The 20,753-nt window shown below is 54.2% G+C and overlaps 1 protein-coding gene across 1 annotated transcript; it reads left to right on the top strand.

The window, feature by feature from the left end:
- Nucleotides 1–148: 148 nt before the first annotated feature.
- OTUD7B (OTU deubiquitinase 7B) lies at nt 149–19,857 on the top strand. Its single transcript, XM_031506921.2, has 12 exons — nt 149–232; nt 6,228–6,351; nt 6,525–6,695; nt 7,456–7,674; nt 11,133–11,234; nt 11,938–12,065; nt 12,450–12,562; nt 13,168–13,295; nt 13,902–14,051; nt 14,473–14,587; nt 15,283–15,367; nt 15,946–19,857. The coding sequence occupies exons 2-12, from the start codon at nt 6,279–6,281 to the stop codon at nt 17,233–17,235; spliced, it is 2,574 nt and encodes an 857-aa protein (XP_031362781.1). The 5' UTR covers nt 149–232; nt 6,228–6,278; the 3' UTR covers nt 17,236–19,857.
- The last annotated feature ends 896 nt before the right edge of the window (nt 19,858–20,753 follow it).

Here is a 20,753-nt window from a genome sequence, read left to right as displayed (position 1 = left end):
GGGGAAGGGGCGTGGCCTGGCCCGGCCCCGCCCGGCACGGCCGCGTGCGCCCGCCAAAGCATTCCGGGCGGGAACGGGGGCGGCGGCGCGTTCCGGGTGGCGCGTTCCGTTCCGCCTCCCCCCCCGCCCCCCCTCCCCGCACCGGGAGCGGCCTCAGCGGCGGCGGCGGCGGGAGGGCCCCGGGGCCGCTCCGGGCCGGGCCGCGCCGGGCCACCCATGGAGCCTCTCGTAGGTAACGGCGGGCCCCCGCTCGGCCTCGGGAAAGTTTTGGCGGGGCCGGGCCTCGGGGCGGCGTCGGCGGCGGCCGCGGGGTCACGGCGCGGCCTCAGGGGGCGGCGGGGGCGGGCCCCGGTGCGGCGCTCGGGGTGCGGGCCCCGGGGTCGCTCCCGGGGTACCGGGCTGGGTGGCGGGGTGCGGGTCCCGGCCGCGGGTCCCGGCTCAGCCCGGGGGCCTGCGGGGCCGGGCCGGGAGGGCTCCGGGGCCGCTCCGGGGCCGCTCCCGCCCGGTCCCGGTGCGGAGCCCCCCGGGCTGTCCCGCCGCGGTTCGCGGCTCCCCGCGGATGGGGGCGACCCCTGGGGCAGGGCGGTGACGTTTTGCTGGTCCCGGCGATTTAGGGATAAATAATTTTCCTCTCGGTGCTCGTTTTCCCCCGGGAGCACCGGGATTTCCCGAGGGCTGCCCGCTCCAGGCTGGCGTCGCTCCCCGGGGCCGTTGTCGAGCGGGGCAGAGCCGTGAGCGGCCGCCGGGGCCGGGCTGGGGTCTGTCGGCGGCGAAACGCCAGCTCAGGAACAAACCTGGAGTTTGCGAATTCCCGAGGAGAGGGAATTCCTCCTGTGGCCGATTCCCGGTGTCCGTGTCGTCGGGGAATCTGTTCCGAGGCCTTGGCACTCACTCCCGGCAGCGGGACAGAGCCTCCCCGGGAGCTGAGTTGGATCCCGGTGCACCGGGAATGCTGCGGGGCATTCCTGCCTGTGAAATGGGTACTCGGGACCAGGGATCTCCGGGTTCCTAAAAGCCTTGCTGTCCCCTGAAGTCGTGGAGCTGGAAAATCCAAACTTCCAGCCGGGATTCTTTGCTCTGAATCGCTGACACCGGCTGGGTTTTATCTTCCTGACCCAGCACACGTCCGTGCAGAGTCGTTTTTTTTTTTATTTTTTTTTTTATTTTTTTTTTTTTTTGGGGGGGGGAAATGGGATTTTTAAGCTACTTAAAGGTGGTTTTGTGCTAAAGAAGCTTCTGGAGCGGAGATGGTGCGGCCACCTGTGGATGCAGTGTTGGATGTGTCTGAAGGGGCACAGCTGGATCCACAGCTGGATCCAGGCATCCCCTGGGTGTGCTTCAGCTGGGAGAACCTTGTCTGGTGTGGGCAGGAGCACCCAAATCCTACAAGGATGGAAAAAGGAGCTGTGTGCCCAAACCACTTAAAAATTCAGGACTTTGCTCTTCCTGCTGCCGTAGTATTGGTTGGTTCAGTTTTCTGTTGGAATTTATTAAATTTTCTGCTGGTGTTGGTGCTGAATCCGTGCCGCCCGGCGCTGGGACGTGCCTCTGCTGTCCGTGGGGGAGATGCTGTGGCACTTCAGCTCTCACAGTCCTGAGTCACACCCTGAGCTCATCCCTGAAAGTGGATTGTCCTTGCGGGAGGAGCACTGGGTTGAAATATTCTGGGGAGGAAACGCGTGGAATCGGCGCCGGAGCTGCCGTGGCCTGGATTGCTTGGAATACACTTGGAATATCCCCCGGGATACGGGCAAGGACAGCACGTGCCAGGCCCAGCTCTTGCACAGAACCAGGCTCGGGCTGGAAATAGTCACGGCCTGCTTGAAGGAGAACTTGGCTCAAAGGGAATTTCTTTGGTGCAGACGCTGAGAGAACTGAGTTTGTTGTCAGTGCTTCAAGAGAGAATCCTGTAATTTTGGGAGCAGTTAATAACCAGGAGGGATAATGATGGTGGGACAGAGCCTGGATTTGATGGAGCTGCTGTGATTGTGTTGGACACTTATTGGGCTTTTCTCTGTCTTGGAGATAAAAGTGGTAAGTTCTGGTGAGTTCTTCAGCCCAAGGTTCAGGATGTCCTGGTGTCCCAGTGCCCAGCTGCATCTGGAGCACTGGGAAGCAGCTGGAGCTCTGGAAAAAAACAGGATGAAGCTGCTCATTGAAGCACTGAAACTTTATAAAAATGGGATGATTTCCATAACTTGCTTCACTCCCACTCCAACTCCTGAGCACCAGTGTGGTTTTAGGAGCCCCTTTTCCTTGCTGGAGCAGCTCCTTTGTGGGATTTATGTGCTGTCCTTTTGGACTGTGCTAAAACTGCCAGAGATTCCAGAGCCTGCAGTTCTCAGAATCTTGGAGAGCTGTTCCTACCAAGCATGAGGTGCAGCCACAGAGCCACATCCAGCAGTGCCACAGCTGCCTGTGCCCTCTGATCCCCAACATCCCTGTTTTTCCCTGTCAGACTGGCTTCCTTCTGCACTCACAGCACCCCTCCTTGGGGCTGAGGGGCTCCAAGGATGTCCTGCACCATCAGTTTTATCAGGAATAACTGATTTTTTTGTTGTTGTTGTTGATGATGATGATGAGGAGGAGCTGGGTTGATTCCCTGTAAGAGGCAGGAGCTGCAGGGTGTGTGTCCTGCACCATCAGTTTTATCAGGAATAACTGATTTTTTTCTTGATGATGATGAGGAGCTGGGTTGATTCCCTGTAAGAGGCAGGAGCTGCAGGGTGTGTGTCCCACCCAGCACTCCAAGGGTGTCCTGCCCCATCAGTTTTATCAGGAATAATTGATTTTTTTCTTGATGATGATGAGGAGCTGGGTTGATTCCCTCTAAGAGGCAGGAGCTGAAGGGTGTGTGTCCCACCCAGCACTTCCAGATGGAGCTTAGTGACAGGGCACAGGTGTCAGGTCAGGACGGTGCCGCTAATCCCAGCGTTAGGTAACCTGCTGGGCCAGCACAGGGATGTGGGATGGGATGGGGGCAGCCCCCACTCTTCTGGGGAGCAGGAGGAAGCCAAAAACCTCCCTCTGGAGCAGCAGGGCATGCTCAGAGCTCATGGAGAAGCTCATTTTTCTCATTTTTATCCTGACAGGGCTCAGGTTGGAGCTGCTCCCATGTCCCACCCACAGGTCCCAGCTTGGCCTTTCCCCTGCTTAGCCCCGAGTGCTGCCAAATTTCAGAGTTTTGGAGGAATTTGGGGTTTAGGTGTTTGTTATGTGCTGGTTTGCCAGTCTGCTGCAGCTCCCTGATGGTAAGAGCAAAAACATCCGTGTGGGTCTGGCAGGATTGGATTTCCCATGGATTTGGGCACCTCCTGCCTCACCTGTGCCTCCCTGAGGGTCTGGCTTGGTGTTCCCTGTGTCCCTGTGGGGAAGGGATGTGGCAGAGAGGCTGGGCCAGGAGCAGAGCCCTGGGAGTGGAGTCCTGGCTTCCAGCTTGGTGCCTGTCCTCAGCAAAACATCACGTGGCAGATCTGGGGGAGAGACGTCAGAGTTTGCTGCTCCTAAAATATTTCTGGAAGTATCTTTATAAACAAAGTGGAGCCACCAGTCAGGCTGACCCTGGGTCAGGATTTGGCCCTAACGAAGAGAATTATTTCCTCTTTCTGCAGCATGTTCAGCACGAATGAAATCTAACAGATTAATGGAATTAAAGCCCCATAAATTCCAGTCTGGAACTTTAAATTGATCCAGTTTTGCTGCTCCACAGTTGGTTCTGGTGAGCTGCTTTAATTCAGTGTTCCCAATGGTTGATTTTCCCCCAGGATGGAGCTGAGAGACATTGAGCTCTTGGACCTTGTGTCTTGAATTCCTCCCTCGGTTTCCTGACTTCTCTGATGGTCTTGTGGCAGGGGTTGCAGTCCTGCCTGCGGAGGGCTGGGATGCTCCACGTGCTCCTGGCGAGTCCCTTCCCAAACCTGGCATGTGCCCATCGGAGTTGCCCTGGGAGAGGCTGTAGGCAGCAAGAGAGAGGAGGCTCCGGGGTGGTTTTATGACTTTCCCCTTATTTTGGATGGACATTTGGTGTGAAAAGTCTGAATTCCCATTAGGAAGGATTTGCAGGCCGCCAGGACGCAAACCCCAGCTTAGCTCCATTCCCAAAGGTGGAACTGGGCAGATTCCTGCTGCCTGGAAGGCTGAAGGTTGGTGTCAGCATTGGGTGGATCCGTGGGCACTTTGGAATGGGGTTTTCACTGGGTTCCCACGGGCGTGTGACCATGGAATGCTGTTTGCATGAAGCTCCAGCTCCTTCTGGTCCCAGCGAGGTGTGACTCCAACACAGCTGATCGTCAGGAGCGTTGCTGTGCTCAGCCTGGGGGATATTTGTAAAACATTCGCTGATGTGTCCTGCAAAGAACTGTTGGGATCACAGGAACAACGGGGCTTAGTCCTAAATACATGTTTTCCACATATTTCTGGTTGGAATGTGCCAGGAACACTCGCTTTGGATTGCATCCAGCTGTGCTGCACCCCCATGCGCTCCTGGGGGCTTTGGGGTGTGCTCAGCGCCTGCTGCATTGCTGGGGGATGGATTTGCAGTTGTGGATCTCCTGGGGCTTGGATTTCCTTCTGGGCTCATATTTCCCACCTGTTCTGGAAGGAGGGAAGAGGAGAGAGCATTTCCCTTCCACAGGGAAAGGAAATAATCAATAACTCTGGGGTGGGGACATTTCTCCGTCTGATCCCTCAATAAATCTCCAACAATCCGTCAGCGCCTCGTTGGACCCACAGTTTTCCATCTGTGTTTTCCCTGGCATTTTTGTGCACGCGGGAGTTTGGAATGCCGTGGATGAGGGGGTGGGATGTGCTGCTTGTCCCCTCCCCAATCCTCCGCCGCGCGTGCTGAGTTTTCATTTTCGTTGGAATTCCACACCCACCTGAAGGAAGCTTTTCCCGTTACCGCAGCCAGTCTCATCCTGGAGCTGCTCCTTGCTCCTGCAACTCTTTGCCAGGGATTAGAGGATCCAAACGTGCGGCTCCTAATTAGGGATGCTCCCTAAATTGGTGGAGTAAGAGCAGGAATCGCTGCCAAATCCTGCTCCCGGAATGCGCCGGGCTCTGGCATCGCTTCTTCTTCTGACACAGCTCCCTGGAGCTTTTCTGGGAGGAGGAACTTAACAACTCGATTGTGGGAATGGTGTTTCTCCAGCAAAGCCAGGAGATTCCAGGTTAAAGTCTGGATGCTTGTGGGGGAGTTGTGCTGTTAGGGAATTTCACTCACCTTTAAGGAAAATCTTGGAAAAAAATATTTCAAGGCACCCAGGGGGGTTTTGCCTGTCTTCAGGGATAATCCTGAAAAAGAGACTATTTTTCGGGCATCAGGAAAACAACCAGGTTTGTTCTTATTCCACACAACCCTGGAATTTGCTCTCATACCTAGTACATCAGAACCTCTCTCCCAGCCTTCCCAGATTTTCCCCTTCCAGATTTTCAGCTCGGCATAAATTCTTTTCCCATTCTTTTCTGTTCCTTGATGGCAGAATTTTTATCCCAGCCTTTAACTGCAAAGCACCAAATTCCGTGGAGTGCTTTGCTGGTCTGGACTCCCACGGATGAGGCTGCTCTTCCTTTCCCTCTCTGCCCCGAGGAATGCGGAAAATCAGGATTTGAAGGCATGGCAGGAGCACACGCCTTTCACCAAATCCAGATTTACGGACTAGATCTGTGGTTTTGTTCCCCTCTGGGAAGGAGCTCTGGAGTGGAAAGGAGCTCTGTCTGGACATTGATTTTGTCTGCCATTGCAATTGGGATTGTTTGTTTTGGGTTTTCTTGTCTGAAAGGGGCTTTTAAAAATGTATTTTCTTTAGGGCACATCTCCTAATTCTAGCATTTTATCCTTACTTCCATTTCCCTGCCTCACAGCTGGGGTGCTTGGAGTGGGATGGGGCAGGGATTTACTCCCTGTAAATGCACAAGAGAAACTTTCTGCTTTCTCATTGCTCCCACATATTCATTTATATATATATATTCATTTGTATATAAATATTCATTTATATAATTTGGGAAGAAAAGCTGCACCACCTTTGAGATGAGAATTGAGTTTGGCTTGTGAATTTTCCAAGGAAATGCCCCTTGCTGGTTACAGCAAAGTGAGCGTTGTTCTCCCATCTCCCAGGGAATGAACCAGCACTCCTGGAGCACAGTTAATTTTCGAGGGAGGTTCATTCACCCCTCAGCTCATTCCCAGCTGGGGTGTACAACCCACGTGTGCTCTCTGGCATTCCCAGATTGATGCCGAGGAGCCGATCCGGTGCCGCTGACTCCGTCTGGCCTCGGCTATGGACATCGTCCTGTCGGATTTTGTTCGCTCAACGGGGGCAGAGCCGGGGCTGGCCAGAGACCTCCTTGAAGGTATGGGAATAATGATGGAAAATTGGGAATAATGGAGTGGCTGATGAGCAAAAAAGGGTTGGAAAAGGGTGAAGGAGCTGGGAGCTGCAATAGTTTCCAGCACAGATGTTTGGGAAGTGCCTCAGTTTCCCTGCTGGCTGAGGGGTGACCGGTGCTGCTCCTTCCCCATCCAGGCAAGAACTGGGACCTGAGCGCGGCGCTGAGCGACTTCGAGCAGCTCCGGCAGGTGCACGCCGGGAACCTCCCTCCGTCCTTCAACGAGGGCCGCGGGGCCCGGCCCCCGGAGCGGGAGGCGGCGCGGCCGGCGCGGCCCCCGCTGCAGCGCCAGGATGACGTCGTGCAAGGTCGGTGTCCTGCATCAAGGGGAAATCTGTCAAACCTCCTCTGCTCGCTGCCACATCCGCAGTGTGGGAACCCAGCACATCCCTCTGGCTGGCTGCAGACCCTGGCAGGGGGATCGGAGACCTTGGCACGAAGTCAAAACCACCTGTGGCTTCCATTTTAGCCCGTGGAAAAAAGCTGACAGATTTCTATGAGGAATCACAAGCCACAAGGGTTTGAGTTGTGTGGTAGTTGGATTAACACAGGGTGGAAAAAAGTGGAATTTTGGGGTTTTTAGAATGGGGTTCAAGGGGACAAGATGGAGGGGTTTGAGCATGTCCTGGCCTCCTTCTTGTTGTCCTCTATGTCTTGGTGTGATGGTGACACTTTTCTATTGGTTTAAGGTAAAGAGACACTGTCTAACATGGATGATAGATATTGGCACATTATTGTAAACATAGCACATGTAGTTTTGGGTATAAAACGTGTAAATTTTAGTATAAAATGTGTAAATTTTAGTATAAAATGCACTAGAGGGCAGACAGAATGCCATGGCCTCCTTGCTAGACAGAGCTCAGCAGGTCAGAGAAAGAATGTTCTAGATAAGGGAAAATAAACAACCTTGAGACTCAGACTCTTCCTTTCGCTGCACAGGCTGGGAAACGAGGACTTTTACACTGTTGAGGTCATCCTGGCACTGCAGACCCTGAGGCTGCAGCAGTTTGGTGCTGGCTGCTCTGGGATTTGCTGCTCCCGCCTGACTTTGCTGTTTCTTTCCCTCAGAGAAGCGCCTGTCCCGAGGCATTTCCCACGCCAGCTCCACCATCGTGTCCCTGGCCCGTTCCCATGTCTCCAGCAATGGCAGCAGCAGTGAGCACCTGCTGGAGATGCCCATCTGCACCTTCCAGCTGCCCGACCTCACCGTGTACCCCGAGGACTTCCGCAGCTTCATCGAGCGGGATCTTATCGAGCAGTCCATGCTGGTAGCACTGGAGCAGGCTGGTGAGTGCTGGATCCACGCTGGTGCCATGTGCCGTGGGCAGCTGGGGAGTGCCACCCACGGGATATCACATGGATGCATATCCAACAGGGAATTATTCCATTGTTTTTGTGACCTGGTGCAAGGGTTGAGTAGGAGGTGCTTCCCTTCACCCATGGAAACTGAGTGTAAATAACCCAGGGCTGTTACCACTGTGCAAAGCTGAGAGGGAAAACACCCCAAAACTGACATTGTCTCACCCCTGGAGCATCCCAATCCTCTGTCCTGCCTGTCCCGTGGAGAGGCAGGGAAAAGGGAATTCCTGTCTAACACATCCTGATAAATTCTGCATTGATTACAGAGCCTGGAGGTTGATGCTGCTGCTCCAGTGCCTCCTGAGTGCCTGGGGAGGAACCCTCTGCTTTGGTTCCAGGTTTCTGGAGAGCTGCCAGGGGGCCTGTAAATGAGGGAATGAGGGAGACATCCATGCTGGCAGGGAAAACCTCATCCCTGGCACCAGGAAGGCTCCCGTGGGCAGGGGCAGGACGGCGTGAGGGATCTCAGGGGGGGTTTACACTCCCCACTGTTTCTGTGGTGCTGCACATACCAGAAAACACATTATCCCTAGGGCTAACAGACACTCTGAGGGCCCAGCTACTCCCTCTCCTGCTCAGGAGCTGCTGTAAGAAATATTCTCATGTTTTGGGAATGAGCACTCGATCCCAGCGATCCCGTTACACGGCGGCGCCGCGCGGTGCCAGCAGAGCTGCTGGCTCTGGTGCAGATAAACCCCAGATCCCATCCCAGCAGAGCCAGGGCTCGGCTTCCTGTGCCCCAGCACAAAGGGAATGCGGGGCTGGGGGTTGCTGGGTGCTTCATCCGTGGGCTGGGGGCACCTCCAGGTGTGCTGAGATGCTGGTAACGGGAAGGAATTTAGAAATTCAGAGTTTTAGAAAATGCCTTTTGGAGAATTGAGTGTCTGTGGGCTGTTATAAATGAGGGTTTTGTCTGTAACAAAGGGCTGTAGTGCAGCTATGAAATATTCCAAGCTGGATTCCAAGTAGGGTTTTGAGCGTGGTGCTGTGATCTACGGGGACTCCCGTTATTAGCACACACCATCCTTAGGGAATTAAGGAAATATGTTTTATAGCCCAATAAATGTTCAGATCCTCTTCCCCATGTGTTCAGAGGTCCTGTCACACCGTTGTGGCAGAGTAAGCACTTCCAAAGTGATGGTAGACTTCAGCGAGATCCTCTGGGAATGCTTTGAATGTGCTTGGAGTGGTATGGCAGGGGCTTGGTGGAGCTGAGACCTCAGCCCTCAGCGGAGCCTCGGTGTCCTTTGGCACAAACCCTTGTGGATCAGGAACTGGGCCTTGCTCTGAGTTGGGAAGCTGCACACTGGGTTTGCTCGTCTGGGGAGGAGCAGTCCATGGTGCCTCACCTGAGGATATAATGGGACAAAAATCATCAAGAACTGAAAGATCCTGATCCTTTGGGTTGGCCTCAGGAGCACAAGGCCTCCGGAGCAATCCCGGGGACACTCCTTGTGTCAGGAAGCCGGAGTGGATTCCTGGTAGCCTTGGGGAAGCCATTTATGGTTTGGATGAGGCAATCCTCCCTTCAGGCTGGGTGGAGCCATCAGTTCCTTCCCGTTGCTGTGACCTGTTCAGGTGGCTCCTGCTGGAAGATCCCATGGGATTTCCCCAAACACCCTGTGGGATAACCCAGGCTCGTGGTGCTGGATGCAGAGGGAGCCTCTGGATGCCAGTGGGCTTTTCCTGTGTGCAGATCTGTTGCCACCATGGCTTTTTCTGGGAAGATCCCTCAGTCGATTTCCCTTTTGAGGGGAAATCAACAGTTGATTTCCAGTTGATTTCCCTGCCGAGCTCTCAGGCTGCCTCTTAAGAGCCACACACAGAGAGAAATGTGTTGTTTTCAATACTTCTGGGCAGCCTCTTGGCCTTTTGACGGGAGCAAAACACTGGGAGGAGGGTTGGGCGTGTGGTTCCTTTGGAGACGACTTCTCTTGCGTAACTGGAGCCAGGGCAAACACTCGGGCACAGAAATACCTCTGCAAGGTGTGTCCCCTCAGATTGACTGGAGCAGAGCTTGCACAACCTCCAAAGCACCAGCAGGACATGCAAACTCCAGGGAGAAGAGCATTGAATCCTGCAGGAACGAAGGAAAATGGATCAGAAGGTGCTGCCCCTAGCAGGGTTACGTGTGGGACAGCTCCTGTGAGGCACCCCTGGCCCTGGGCCACTTGGCCAGGCTCCCGACTCGGCCGTGCCAGGAGCTAAATTGAGGGAACAGGCAGCTTCTCTGTGCAGAGCCATTGTCCCCAGGCTCAGTGCAGAGTGCCTCCAGCTCTGGCGGGTCCCTTTCCTGGCGCTGGGAGCAGCCCCGACCTGCCTGTGTCACACTGAGCTTCATGGTTTTTGTTTTCTCATGTTTGGGGATGTTTTAACCCCTGTTTTCTGTCTTTAGTTCCTCTCCAGCTGCTCTCCCTGAGGTTGTACAAAGCATTTCCAGCAATCCCGTGTCTGTGTACTGGGATCTCTGGCAGGGATTATGCTCCAGAGGAAAGACAGGCTCTTTGGAAGCGACGGGAAAAAGGGCTGGTTTCCTGCAGGAGCAATTTAAATACAACTTGGAAGCCTCAACAGCGTAATCCAGCCAAAAACCTGCCTGTTGCACAGGATCCAAAAACTCCTGGAAAATATGGCAGCCAAGGAGGGATGTTGAGGGCAGGGCAAGACACAGATGGGGGTTCAAAGTTGTGATGCAGCCCAGCTTCACTCCCTTGGGAAGGGCTGAATCTCCAGCCACACTGGGCATTTCTTCCTACCTTCTATTTTTAGCTGCTCTTGACTTGAATCACCACAATGACCCAAAACTCCCAGCCTAAAGCGCCATTGGTTTGTGTTTGCAGCAGGAGAGCTGCTGGGATCAGCAGAAATCCTGGATTATTCTGCCTAAAAATCAGTGAGCGGGGAAACGTGGCCATGAGAGAGTTGAAACTGCAGGGATTTGGTTCCAAGAAGCAGCAAAAAGCTGGTTTTCCCTGGAGAGGTTGTTTGTGCTGGGTGCTCCTGGAGGCATTTTCAGGCTGATGGGATGAAATAAAGGAAATAAGGGGTGTGGAGGAAAAACAGATAGAGGAGAACTGGTCTGGATGTGGAAGTCCTGGCTCCTATTTGTGTGTAATTCTGATTTGTGTGACCCCAAATTCAGCCAGGTCTTTTCCTGGCATCCTCGGGGAGTTTTGCAGCCCCAGTCTCCTCTTTTTTATTGCTTTGTCCTGACTCTTCCCCACCCCTCCTGACATGGGTCTGTACCTTCCCACCTGTCCAGGCACTCCCCTGCTGGTTCAGCTGGTTTTTGGCCGTGGTTTCAGAAGGGCTGAGCCCTGCAGTGCCCCCAGAGCGTCCCAATCTCGTGTTGTGCCATGATTTCACACTCTCCCAAATCTCCCCAGGGCGTCTCAACTGGTGGGTGACCGTGGATCCCAGCTGCCAGCGCCTGCTGCCCCTGGCCACCACTGGCGACGGGAATTGCTTGCTCCACGCTGCTTCCCTGGGTAAGGCTTGGCTCAATCCCCAGGAAAACACCAACCAGTCCCTGGGCAAGAGCCCACCACCCCTTTTGGGAGCATTCCAGTGGGAAGCCAGGATGCTGCTGCTTCTCCAGAGCACTCACAGTGGGAGCAGGATGGCTTGAAGGGAAGGGGCTGCCAGCAGCTTCTCCAATCCTTCTCCCCTGTTGTAAATGTAGGTGAACCTGGTGGGAAGAAATGATGATTGACTTTAGAAGGCTGAATGATTTCTTTATTATAACTGTACTATAATATATTAATATACTATTTAAAGGAGATACTAAAGCTACAAACTCACTTTTCTAGCTACCAAATCTAACTAACTCACAACTTGTGACCCTTTCTTGAGAGTCCAGCCCCAGGTGGGTTGGATTGTCCATCAGGCTCAAACAATCCTCACCAGAATCTAATCAAGTAATCACCCCAGGTAAGCAATTTTCCAAACACATTCCACATGGGAAAAACAAGGAGTAGAAATAGAAATTGTTTTCTCTTTCTTACTTTTGTGTTCCTCTATGAAAAAATCTTGAGAGAGAGAAGAATGTGCCTGCCACACTACACTCCCCCCCTGTCTGGCAAGTTTCCCTGGATGCCTGAAGGAAATATGGGATAATGGAGCAGCCCCTCAGTGGGTCAGGGAGTCACACGAGTCCCTCCTGACCTTGCAGCCTGTTCCTTGTCCCTGCAGGTATGTGGGGCTTCCATGACCGGGATCTCATGCTCAGGAAATCCCTCTACACCCTGATGGAGAAGGGAGCGGAGCGGGAGGCGCTGAGGCGGAGGTGGCGCTGGCAGCAGACGCAGCAGAACAAGGAGGTGGGAGCCAGCTGAGTGTTGGTTTGTGCCCTCTTTGCCAAAACATCCCGTGGGTTTGGGAGGTGCTTCCTGTCGGGTTGGGAATTTTGGGCAGCTCCCTGCTGTGCCATTGGACTGTGCTGTGGGAAGGGGTGTCCTGCAGTCAGAGTTGCAGCGAAATGAAAGGGTCTTGGGACAAGTGACAGGACGAGGGGAATGGATTTAAATTGAGAGGGGAAGTTTGGATGAACACTGGGAAGCGCTTTTGAGGACGTGGTGCAGAATGTGTTGGTTGCTTTTGCATAAACCCATAGAGGAAAGTTGTGCTGTGGGTATAAACCCGTGCTGGAGCAACTGGAAGAGCTCAACTTGGAGGATTTCTGGGTTCTCTTTGCTGTCTTTCAGTCTGGCCTGGTTTACACGGAGGAGGAGTGGCAGAAGGAGTGGAACGAGCTGATCAAGCTGGCGTCCAGCGAGCCCCGTGTGCACTACAGCACCAACGGCGGCGGCTGCGGCGGGTACGGAGCAGAGAACACGTCCAGGTGTAGAGCAGGGAATGAATCCCTCGGGGCGCAGCTCTCATGGTGCTCCAGGGCAGGGCAGAGGGCCTGTGGTGGTCTGGTTGGGGTTTCAGGGGAAGGACAGAGATCCCGAGGAAGCACAAGGCACATTGAGCGTCCCAGGAAAGGATTTTGGTGCTGCACGGCCTCTTCTGTGGGGCAGCACATGGATTGAGCAGGGAATTAATCTTTTCCTTGTGTTTCCTTGTGTTTCCCTCATGTTTCCTTCTGCTTCCTTGTGTTGCTCACTCTGAAATGAGTGAATAACCCAGAGCTGAGAGTTTTTGCCACCTCACTTCTGTTTCAAGGTTCAGCCCTGCCACAGCTGTCCAGCTCCTTAGATAAGGGACTCGCAGCAATGCCAGGCATCAGCTGGGCATTCCTTGGGCACAAACCCTTGTCTTGGAGCAGGACATTTTGAGAATCCACACCTAAACCCTCAGATTAATGCTGAGATCAGCCTCGGCTCTGTCCACACACCTCTACGTGCAGCTTCCTCCAGGTGTTACAAAGCAAATGATTGAATATCCGAGGGATGACACTGAACTTCTCCTTTGCCCAAGGGTGGAGAGTTCAGAGGAGCCGGTGTACGAGAGCCTGGAGGAGTTCCACGTCTTTGTCCTGGCCCACGTGCTGAAGAGACCCATCGTGGTGGTGGCAGACACGATGCTGCGGGACTCGGGCGGCGAAGGTGAGACCTGCCTCTCTTCCCAAAGCCTCTCTGAGCTCTCCACCTCTCCTTTCTACCCTTCCTGGCACCTCTTTGCTGTCAAGGCTGGACCTGGAGGTGAGAATGGTGCAGACGGGAAAATTGACCTGTTACAGGTGAGCCCACAGAAGGGCCAGGGCCAGGTTTGGCTCCCAACCCAATTTCTGTTGCTTTAAGAGCATCCACACAAGGTTTTTTTTTGTTTTTTTACCTCTTTTGCCCCTACACACACATCTAGAGATGAGAAATTCCATTCCCTGGGTGGCGGATTTTCCACCATCAGCTTCAGTTTCCTGTCAGAGAAGGTTAATCAATTTCCGTCGTTCTGTGGGCAAAGTTTGTCTTGTGGGGGAGTGCAGAGGAAGGCTTTTTATAGAAAATACCCGTTCATTTTACATTTTAAATCCTCCTGATGTAAAATAAGCATCTATTTTGGGTTGTGGTTTTGTTTAATGTCCCCTGAGATGACAGATAATTGCAGGTGAGCCCTCGACCGAGGCAAAGGGCTCATTCTGGAGCAGTTGCAGCACAAACAGCTCTGAACTCTTGAACCTGTGATCAGAACTAACCACTCTAATTTATTCCCAGCGTTTGCCCCAATTCCCTTTGGAGGGATCTATCTTCCCCTGGAAGTCCCAGCCAACAAATGCCACCGGTCTCCACTGGTTTTGGCTTATGACCAAGCCCATTTTTCTGCCCTGGTCTCCATGGAGCAGAAGGAAAACACAAAAGATCAAGGTGAGCGATGAGGTTCAAACTGAGGAGGAGGATTTGGGAGTGCTGGGGGGGAAGAGCTGGCCAGGATCCATCAATGTGCACTGTCGGCCCAGAAAACCAGCAGTGTCCTGACCTTGGAGCCCTTCCAGTGCCTAAAGGGGCTCCCAGAGTTGGAGGGAGACTTGGGACAAAGGCCTGGAGTGACAGGACCCACTGACACGGGGCAGAGTTAGATGGGATGTTGTGAAGAAACTCTTCCCTGTGAGGGTCATGAGGCATTCCATGGTGCTCTGACAATTCCATAATCCCAGGAATTGGCAGTCACTGGCATTTGCCATCAGGCCATTCCCATCAGAGGTGATGGTGGGTGCTCAGAGTTGGCTCCAAGCGTGGAGCATTTGTTCTTCTGGGCTATAAACGTGACATTTCTGTCCCGGGGCAGCTGTGATCCCCCTGACAGACTCTGAGCACAAGCTGCTCCCTGTGCACTTCGCCGTGGATCCCGGGAAGGAGTGGCAGTGGGGGAAGGACGACAGCGACAACGTCAAGCTGGCCAGGTTGGTGATCTGCAGAGCAGAAAGGTCACAGATGATGCAGGTGATGCAGGGTGAGGCTCCACTGGGGGTCTGGGTGATCTGCAGAGCAGAGAGGTCACGGATGAAGGGGTCAGTCCTGACCCCAGCTGGGTTTTCTTGTGCTGGATAAAAGTTGTGCCCACAGGGAATGACACCGTTCATGGGGATGGAGAAACTTTTCCTTCATTTTCCTTTATTTTGAAATGATTTGGGTGGGGCTGTGACATCTCATGAGCTTCATTCCCACATGGTAAGTAGATGATGCTCTGGGTTGGGTGTAGCTCAAGACACCAGCAGCAATGGAGGCTCTTCTGTCATAGCAGCACAAAAAATGGGTATTTTAACATTTGCCACCAAATCCCCGTGTCATGGGTCCCTGGAGCAGCGAGGGTGGTGGCCACCAGACCATGCCTGGTCTGGGTGAGGCTTTGGGCAGGTCTCACCATGGTTTGGTCCCAGCAGTTCCTTTGATTTGATTCCAACACTGAAGAATCTGATTTCTCCCTTTGGGTTTTCATTGAAAGGAAAGCTGCATAATTGTCCCTTCTGTGCCCTTGGACCTGCTGTAGGAAAACCCCCATTTAAATACATAACACAGGGAGTAATGTAAATATGGGGGGAGATATTTCCAGGTGGGAAATGGCTCTAACTTGTGGCTTTACCCCCACCAATGCCAGCGTGACGCTGTCACTGGAAGCCAAACTGCACCTGCTGCACAGCTACATGAATGTCAGATGGATCACGTTGCCTTGTGACATGCAGGTAAAGGGACCAGGGGGATCTTTGCCTATGAATTATTCAGCCCTTCTCTCTGCAAGGAAGCTGTTGTAGGGCCTTACCTGGGGGCTCTGCCTCATGTGGGGTTCTGTGCCCACAGGAATTGTGGCTGACTCTGCTCAGAGAGCAGGGAAGTGACTCAGTTTTGTGGGTGGGCACCTTTTCCCTAGAGCTTTCCACGTCTGTTTTCAGTCTTCACATGACCCAGATGCCCCTCAGGGACTCGTCGTGCTCCAAACAAACGGGAGCTGTTGGTTTATGGCCACCTCGAGACTGGGACAAGTCTCACCCCTCTCTTCCCTGGCTTTGCACCTGAAACCTTGAGCAAGTGGAGGTATTATAGAACCACAGAATAGAATCATAAGATCCTGGACTACCTCAGGTTGTAAGGGGGATATTTAGAGATGTACGGGATGTGCTGGGGATGCGCTTCCCCGAGTGTGTCAGGACGCCGTCCCCTCCGTGTTCCAAGCAGCACCACCTCCTTTGCTTCACCTTCCACCTGAAAATCTTTACCTGAGGAGTTTCTAGACTTTGATAATTTGTCTTTCCTTCCTCCCCAGGCGCCTCTGGCTCAACCAGAATCCCCCACGGCCTCCGCGGGCGATGACGCTCGCTCGGCAGCGGAGTCGGGCGAGTCGGACAAGGAGTCGGTGTGCAGCAGCTCTGCCAGCAACGGGGGCACCAGGGCAGGCAAGGACAGGGAGAAACCAAAGAAAGAGCGGGAAAAGGAGAAGGAAAAGGATAAAAAACGGGCAGACTCGGTGGCCAACAAGCTGGGGAGCTTCGGGAAGACTCTGGGCAGCAAACTAAAAAAGAACATGGGGGGCCTGATGCACAGCAAAGCCGTGAAGGGCGGCGTGAGCAACGGGCAGGGAGACACCCTGGAGAAGAAGAAGAAAGGATCCCTGAAGGCACGGAAGGACAGCAAAGAGGAGTGTTCCCCGGGAGACTTGGCTCCTGCAGAGAAGCCGTGCGCAGGTAAAGCAGCCCTGGAGAAGCCGTCGGATCCCTCCAAGTACAGCAGCGACGTGCGGCTGAGCCTGAGCATCCTGCGCGCCGCCATGCAGGGCGAGCGCAAGTTCATCTTCGCCAGCCACCTCAAGACCAGCACCCGGCACCAGTTCCAGGAGGAGATGATCCAGAGGTACCTCCTGGATGCTGAGGAGCGTTTCCTGGCGGAGCAGAGGCAGAAGGAGGCCGAGAAGAAGGCGCTGGGCAGCGCTGCCCCGGCCAAGAGGCCGGAAGGGGAGGTGGGCGCCCAGCGGAGCGAGGAGGCGATGCCAAGCCCCGTGTTCTGCCAGCCACCCCCCAGCTACCCCCCTCAGCCCCTGGAGCCGGCCGTGGGTGCTAAAATAGCTGCTTTTCCAGCTGGCTATTCTGGCGTTTTCACCTTCCCCAGGCCCTCCATGGGCAGTGCCGAGGGGCTGCACCCGCCCGCGTGCCCCGAGGGCCGGCGGCAGCTGGCGGGGGGGCCCTGCGGGAGCCTCCCCCCCTATGCCACCCTGCCCCGGCACCACCCGGGCCGGCTCGGGCCCTGCCCCCCCGGCCCTGCCCACCCGGGCCGGTTCTCCCCCGCGGACACGGACATCCAGGCTCCCTTCCCTTCGGAGTGCGAGGGCTCCGGCTGCCTCCCCCCGCACAGCAACGGCTGCCGGGAGCTCCTCGAGCAGGACAAGGGAGGAACGGTGGATAAAATGAGAAGCCAAGCCCTCTACAACATCCAGCAGACCAAGTGCAAACAGCCCAACTGCAGCTTTTACGGACACCCGGAGACTGGGAATTTCTGTTCCTGCTGTTACAAGGAAGAGCTGCGGCGCAGGGAGAGGGAGGCTCTGGTGCACAGGTTCTGAATGCTCCCCCTGTGTGGATCCGGACCCCTGGCACCTGGGGAATGCAATAACAGAGATCCATTTTGGTTTTACACCCACCCACGCTCCTCTCCCACTCTGCAGGAGGTGGGAGCAGGCGTTGGGCCTGCTGGGGTGGGCTGGGAGTGGCATGGGGCTGGTGGGATGGACGGGGTGCAGGAGGGAGAGAGGAGGGGGAAAGCAGCTCCTGCTTTCCTGGAGCCCCTGCAGGGGAGGAGAAGGATTCCCAGGGGTGCCTGGGGACAGTGGGGGCTGCTCAGAGCACAGGGTGAGGGGGGAGAATTCCTCAAAAACTCAATAAACCAGACCAAAGCTTTGGGAGTGGGCAGGGGGAGCAGCTCCCGCCAGGTCCTTCCCACTTCCTGACCACCTGGGACGGAGCAAAAATGCCCCATTTTGAGCGTCACAAACCTTTTAATGGAGTTTTTTTAACACTGGTTTTATTCTGTATTTCTTCTTGCTGGTACTGAGCGACACCGTGTTGGAGTTGGACATCGATGAGGTGAGGTGGGTTGGACACCCCCCACCCAGTCCTGGATGACTCCGAGCGCCAGGACAGGCTCAGGGCTCTGTCCCCTCTTCTCCTCCCTCTCAGAGGTGAACTCTGGTTTTAAAATGTTGTTTCTAAACTCTCTCTGAGGCAGGGGGAGCCAGGGGGACTCCCAGAGCTCAAGGGATTGGAGGTTCCTCTTCCTGCGCAGAACCCCCAGCCCGCAGGAGAGCCGAGGCGAGATCCTGGCTCAGCATCTCCTGCCAGGAATTCCCAGTGGCCTGGGGCAAAAACCCCGGGAATGCCCACTGGAAAGGGGTCCCAGAGCACCCCCAGCCCCGGGGTGGAGCCAGGGGGTCACAGCCCCACGTAACTCCTACTTGAGCACAGCTACTCTGTACTACCTCTGATCCTGATTAACTCGGCTCCGTTGTGCTGAGCCACCAACTGACCTTTAGGCTGCGGAATTAATCCATATTTTTGATAACAGGGCTAAAAAGCAGAACAATAAGGTAAAATCCTCCCGTGACTAACGTCCCGCGCCGTTCCTGACCCCATCCCGGCCCCCTGGCTCCCAGGGTGGGATTCACTTTAGCACTGCGTTGTTTGCACAGAATTCCTTGGGGGTTTTTTGGTAACTGCAGCTCCCAAACCGGGCCTGATCCTGCACGCAGCGAGGTGCAGCATTTCCTATCGCACGGAAATAAAACAGGAGTTGTATCCTTCAGCCAGAGCTTTACAACATTCCCTCGTTTCTATTTTTGGGTTGATTTTTCCAAAAGGCACCAAACTATGCAACCCCTTCCTGCCCATGGCCGTTTCCAGGAGAAGGGATGAGGCAGAGGAGCTGGAAGTGAGCTCGGGGACTCACACTTGGCCCAAAAAATGTTAACTTAGACCTAAACCCCCCCGAGTTAAGGCCTTTCCTACACCTAAATGCTCCCAAATAAGGCCTTTCCTAGTGGGATCCCAACACTTTGAGTCCAGCCAGCAACGCCCCTTGTCCGCAGATTTCCAAATCCAAATTTCAGAGACAGCCCAGGGATGGTTTGACCCCAGTGTAAACTGTTTTTCCCTGGTTTTATAAAATCCCCGAGCATGGCTGAAGCTGTGGGAAGGGGAGGGTGTGACACCCACTCCAGCTGGCTCCTCTTGCCTCAGAACTAATTCCAGGTTTCTCCCTCAAACTGCAGGAATTCCAATGGACTTTAACCCTGGGGCAGGGACATGCAGTGCTGGTTAAGCAGCACAGGCTCTGCCCCCACTTGGTTCACCCTGAAATTTAAGCTGAGATGCTTAAAACCCAACCCAATCCCTTCACTATTTATGGGCACTTGGTTTAAATTCCACTTTCTGATGTTTATTTTCCCCCAAATCGGAGCAGCAGCTTTATTTTGGCGTTGGGAATATCCTCTGGCTGTGCCAGGAGCACCGGGAGCAGGGATGCCCCAGGGCACGGGAGGGCAGGGGGAGGTGATGCTTCATCATCCTTGTTTTGGGGGAATTTCTCTCCTGTTTGGTGGATGCTGGACTTAGGTGAGGATGGGAAGCCCCCAGAGCTGCTCGCTGGTGTTGTGGGAGGACAACGAAGGAGAAGGTAAAAACCCTTTCCTAAAGAAAAGCACCAGTCCTGGAGGGAAAACTCCAAAACTGGAGGAGAAGCACCAAACCTGCCCCCAGGAGGGATTTTTCCATGGGGACGGGGAGACTGTGGTGTGACCCCAAGGTCAAACTAAGTGCACTTACTGGTGTGGTTGGAATTCAAATTGCTGCCATCGGATCCTGGTGGAGGAAAACTTTGTCTTTCAGCGTGTGTAAAACCCGTTCATGAGATTTGATTTGATTTTATTAAATGAGATTCACCTTCGCCGTTCCCCGGCCCCTCAGCGGAGGAGGCCGGCGCAGCTTTGGGTCTCACTAACGCGACACCGAGTGACCTGAATTAATTCTGCAGTGGTTTATTCATGAAAAACCCTTTTTTTATTACTATTAATTCCAGATTAATTGGTGATATTTGGCCTCCTGGTGAACAGGGCCAGAGCGTTGCACTTGGGCTGTACCTGTGGCCTCGTTGTGGCACCACAGACTCATTGACAATAAAAACCTTCAACTGATGCACCTGAGGCTCCTTCATCCCCTCACCCTGAGGGCTCTGGGCATCCAGTTCCTCCCCCTTCTCCATCCAATTAGTGGGATTTTGGGGTTACCATTTATTATTTTTTTGGAGGGGTTATTATTTATATAATTTATTGTGTTATTCCATGTTGGTACTAATTCCTGGCTTCCATTTAAAAAAGAACACCCTTACACACCCTTCCCTCCCTGTTTCTATCTATCCTTGCTGGTCTTGGAGCCTTTTCCCCAGCTGCATCCCTTTGGCTCCCTTAGTCCTGAGTCTCAGGACAAAATTTAAAAAATATAAAATCCAGCATGGATTTTATGGATGCTGAGGCTTTAAATGAAAGAAGAAAAAGAGGTTTGGGGGTGGTTGAAGACGGATTGTGGAAGGTGGGACCCCGGGAGCAGTTGCCCATCGGATTGCTGGCATTGGGATTTTCTCTCCCACCTCCCTGGATGATTTTCCTCCAGGATCTTTCCTGCTGCCACGGCCTAAACTGACCCCGTCCTGGCTTGGAGCAGCTCCCGGCTCAAAGCCTCCAGGAAATTCCTCTCAGCTGCCAGAGCCAAAAGCTTTTCCAAGCCCCCGGGAACTTCTGCCCGGTGATCCTGCTGCAGGAGGAAAATTGAGGTGCACGAACTGCAGCGTCCAAAGCTGGGACTGCCCCAAAAATCTGGGGGGAAATACTCCAGGAATCCAAGTTGGGACTGGAGTTCCATTGAGTTTTCCATGTGCCTGGGTTGTGTCAGGATTTATCCCTGAACGTGCTGGCACTGCTACCTCGGCTGCCCCGGGCTTTGGGGTGCCCGGAGGGGTCGTGGCACTGAGGGGTGACACAGGTAGCCCCAGGGCCACCACCCACCTGCTGGCCCGTGGGGTCGGGGACTCGGC

This window comes from Lonchura striata, chromosome 33 (genome assembly GCF_046129695.1).
Source record: "Lonchura striata isolate bLonStr1 chromosome 33, bLonStr1.mat, whole genome shotgun sequence".
Taxonomy (NCBI): Eukaryota; Metazoa; Chordata; class Aves; order Passeriformes; family Estrildidae; genus Lonchura; species Lonchura striata.
Note: the sequence above shows the minus strand (reverse complement) of the source record. Positions and strands in the feature narration are given on the sequence as shown.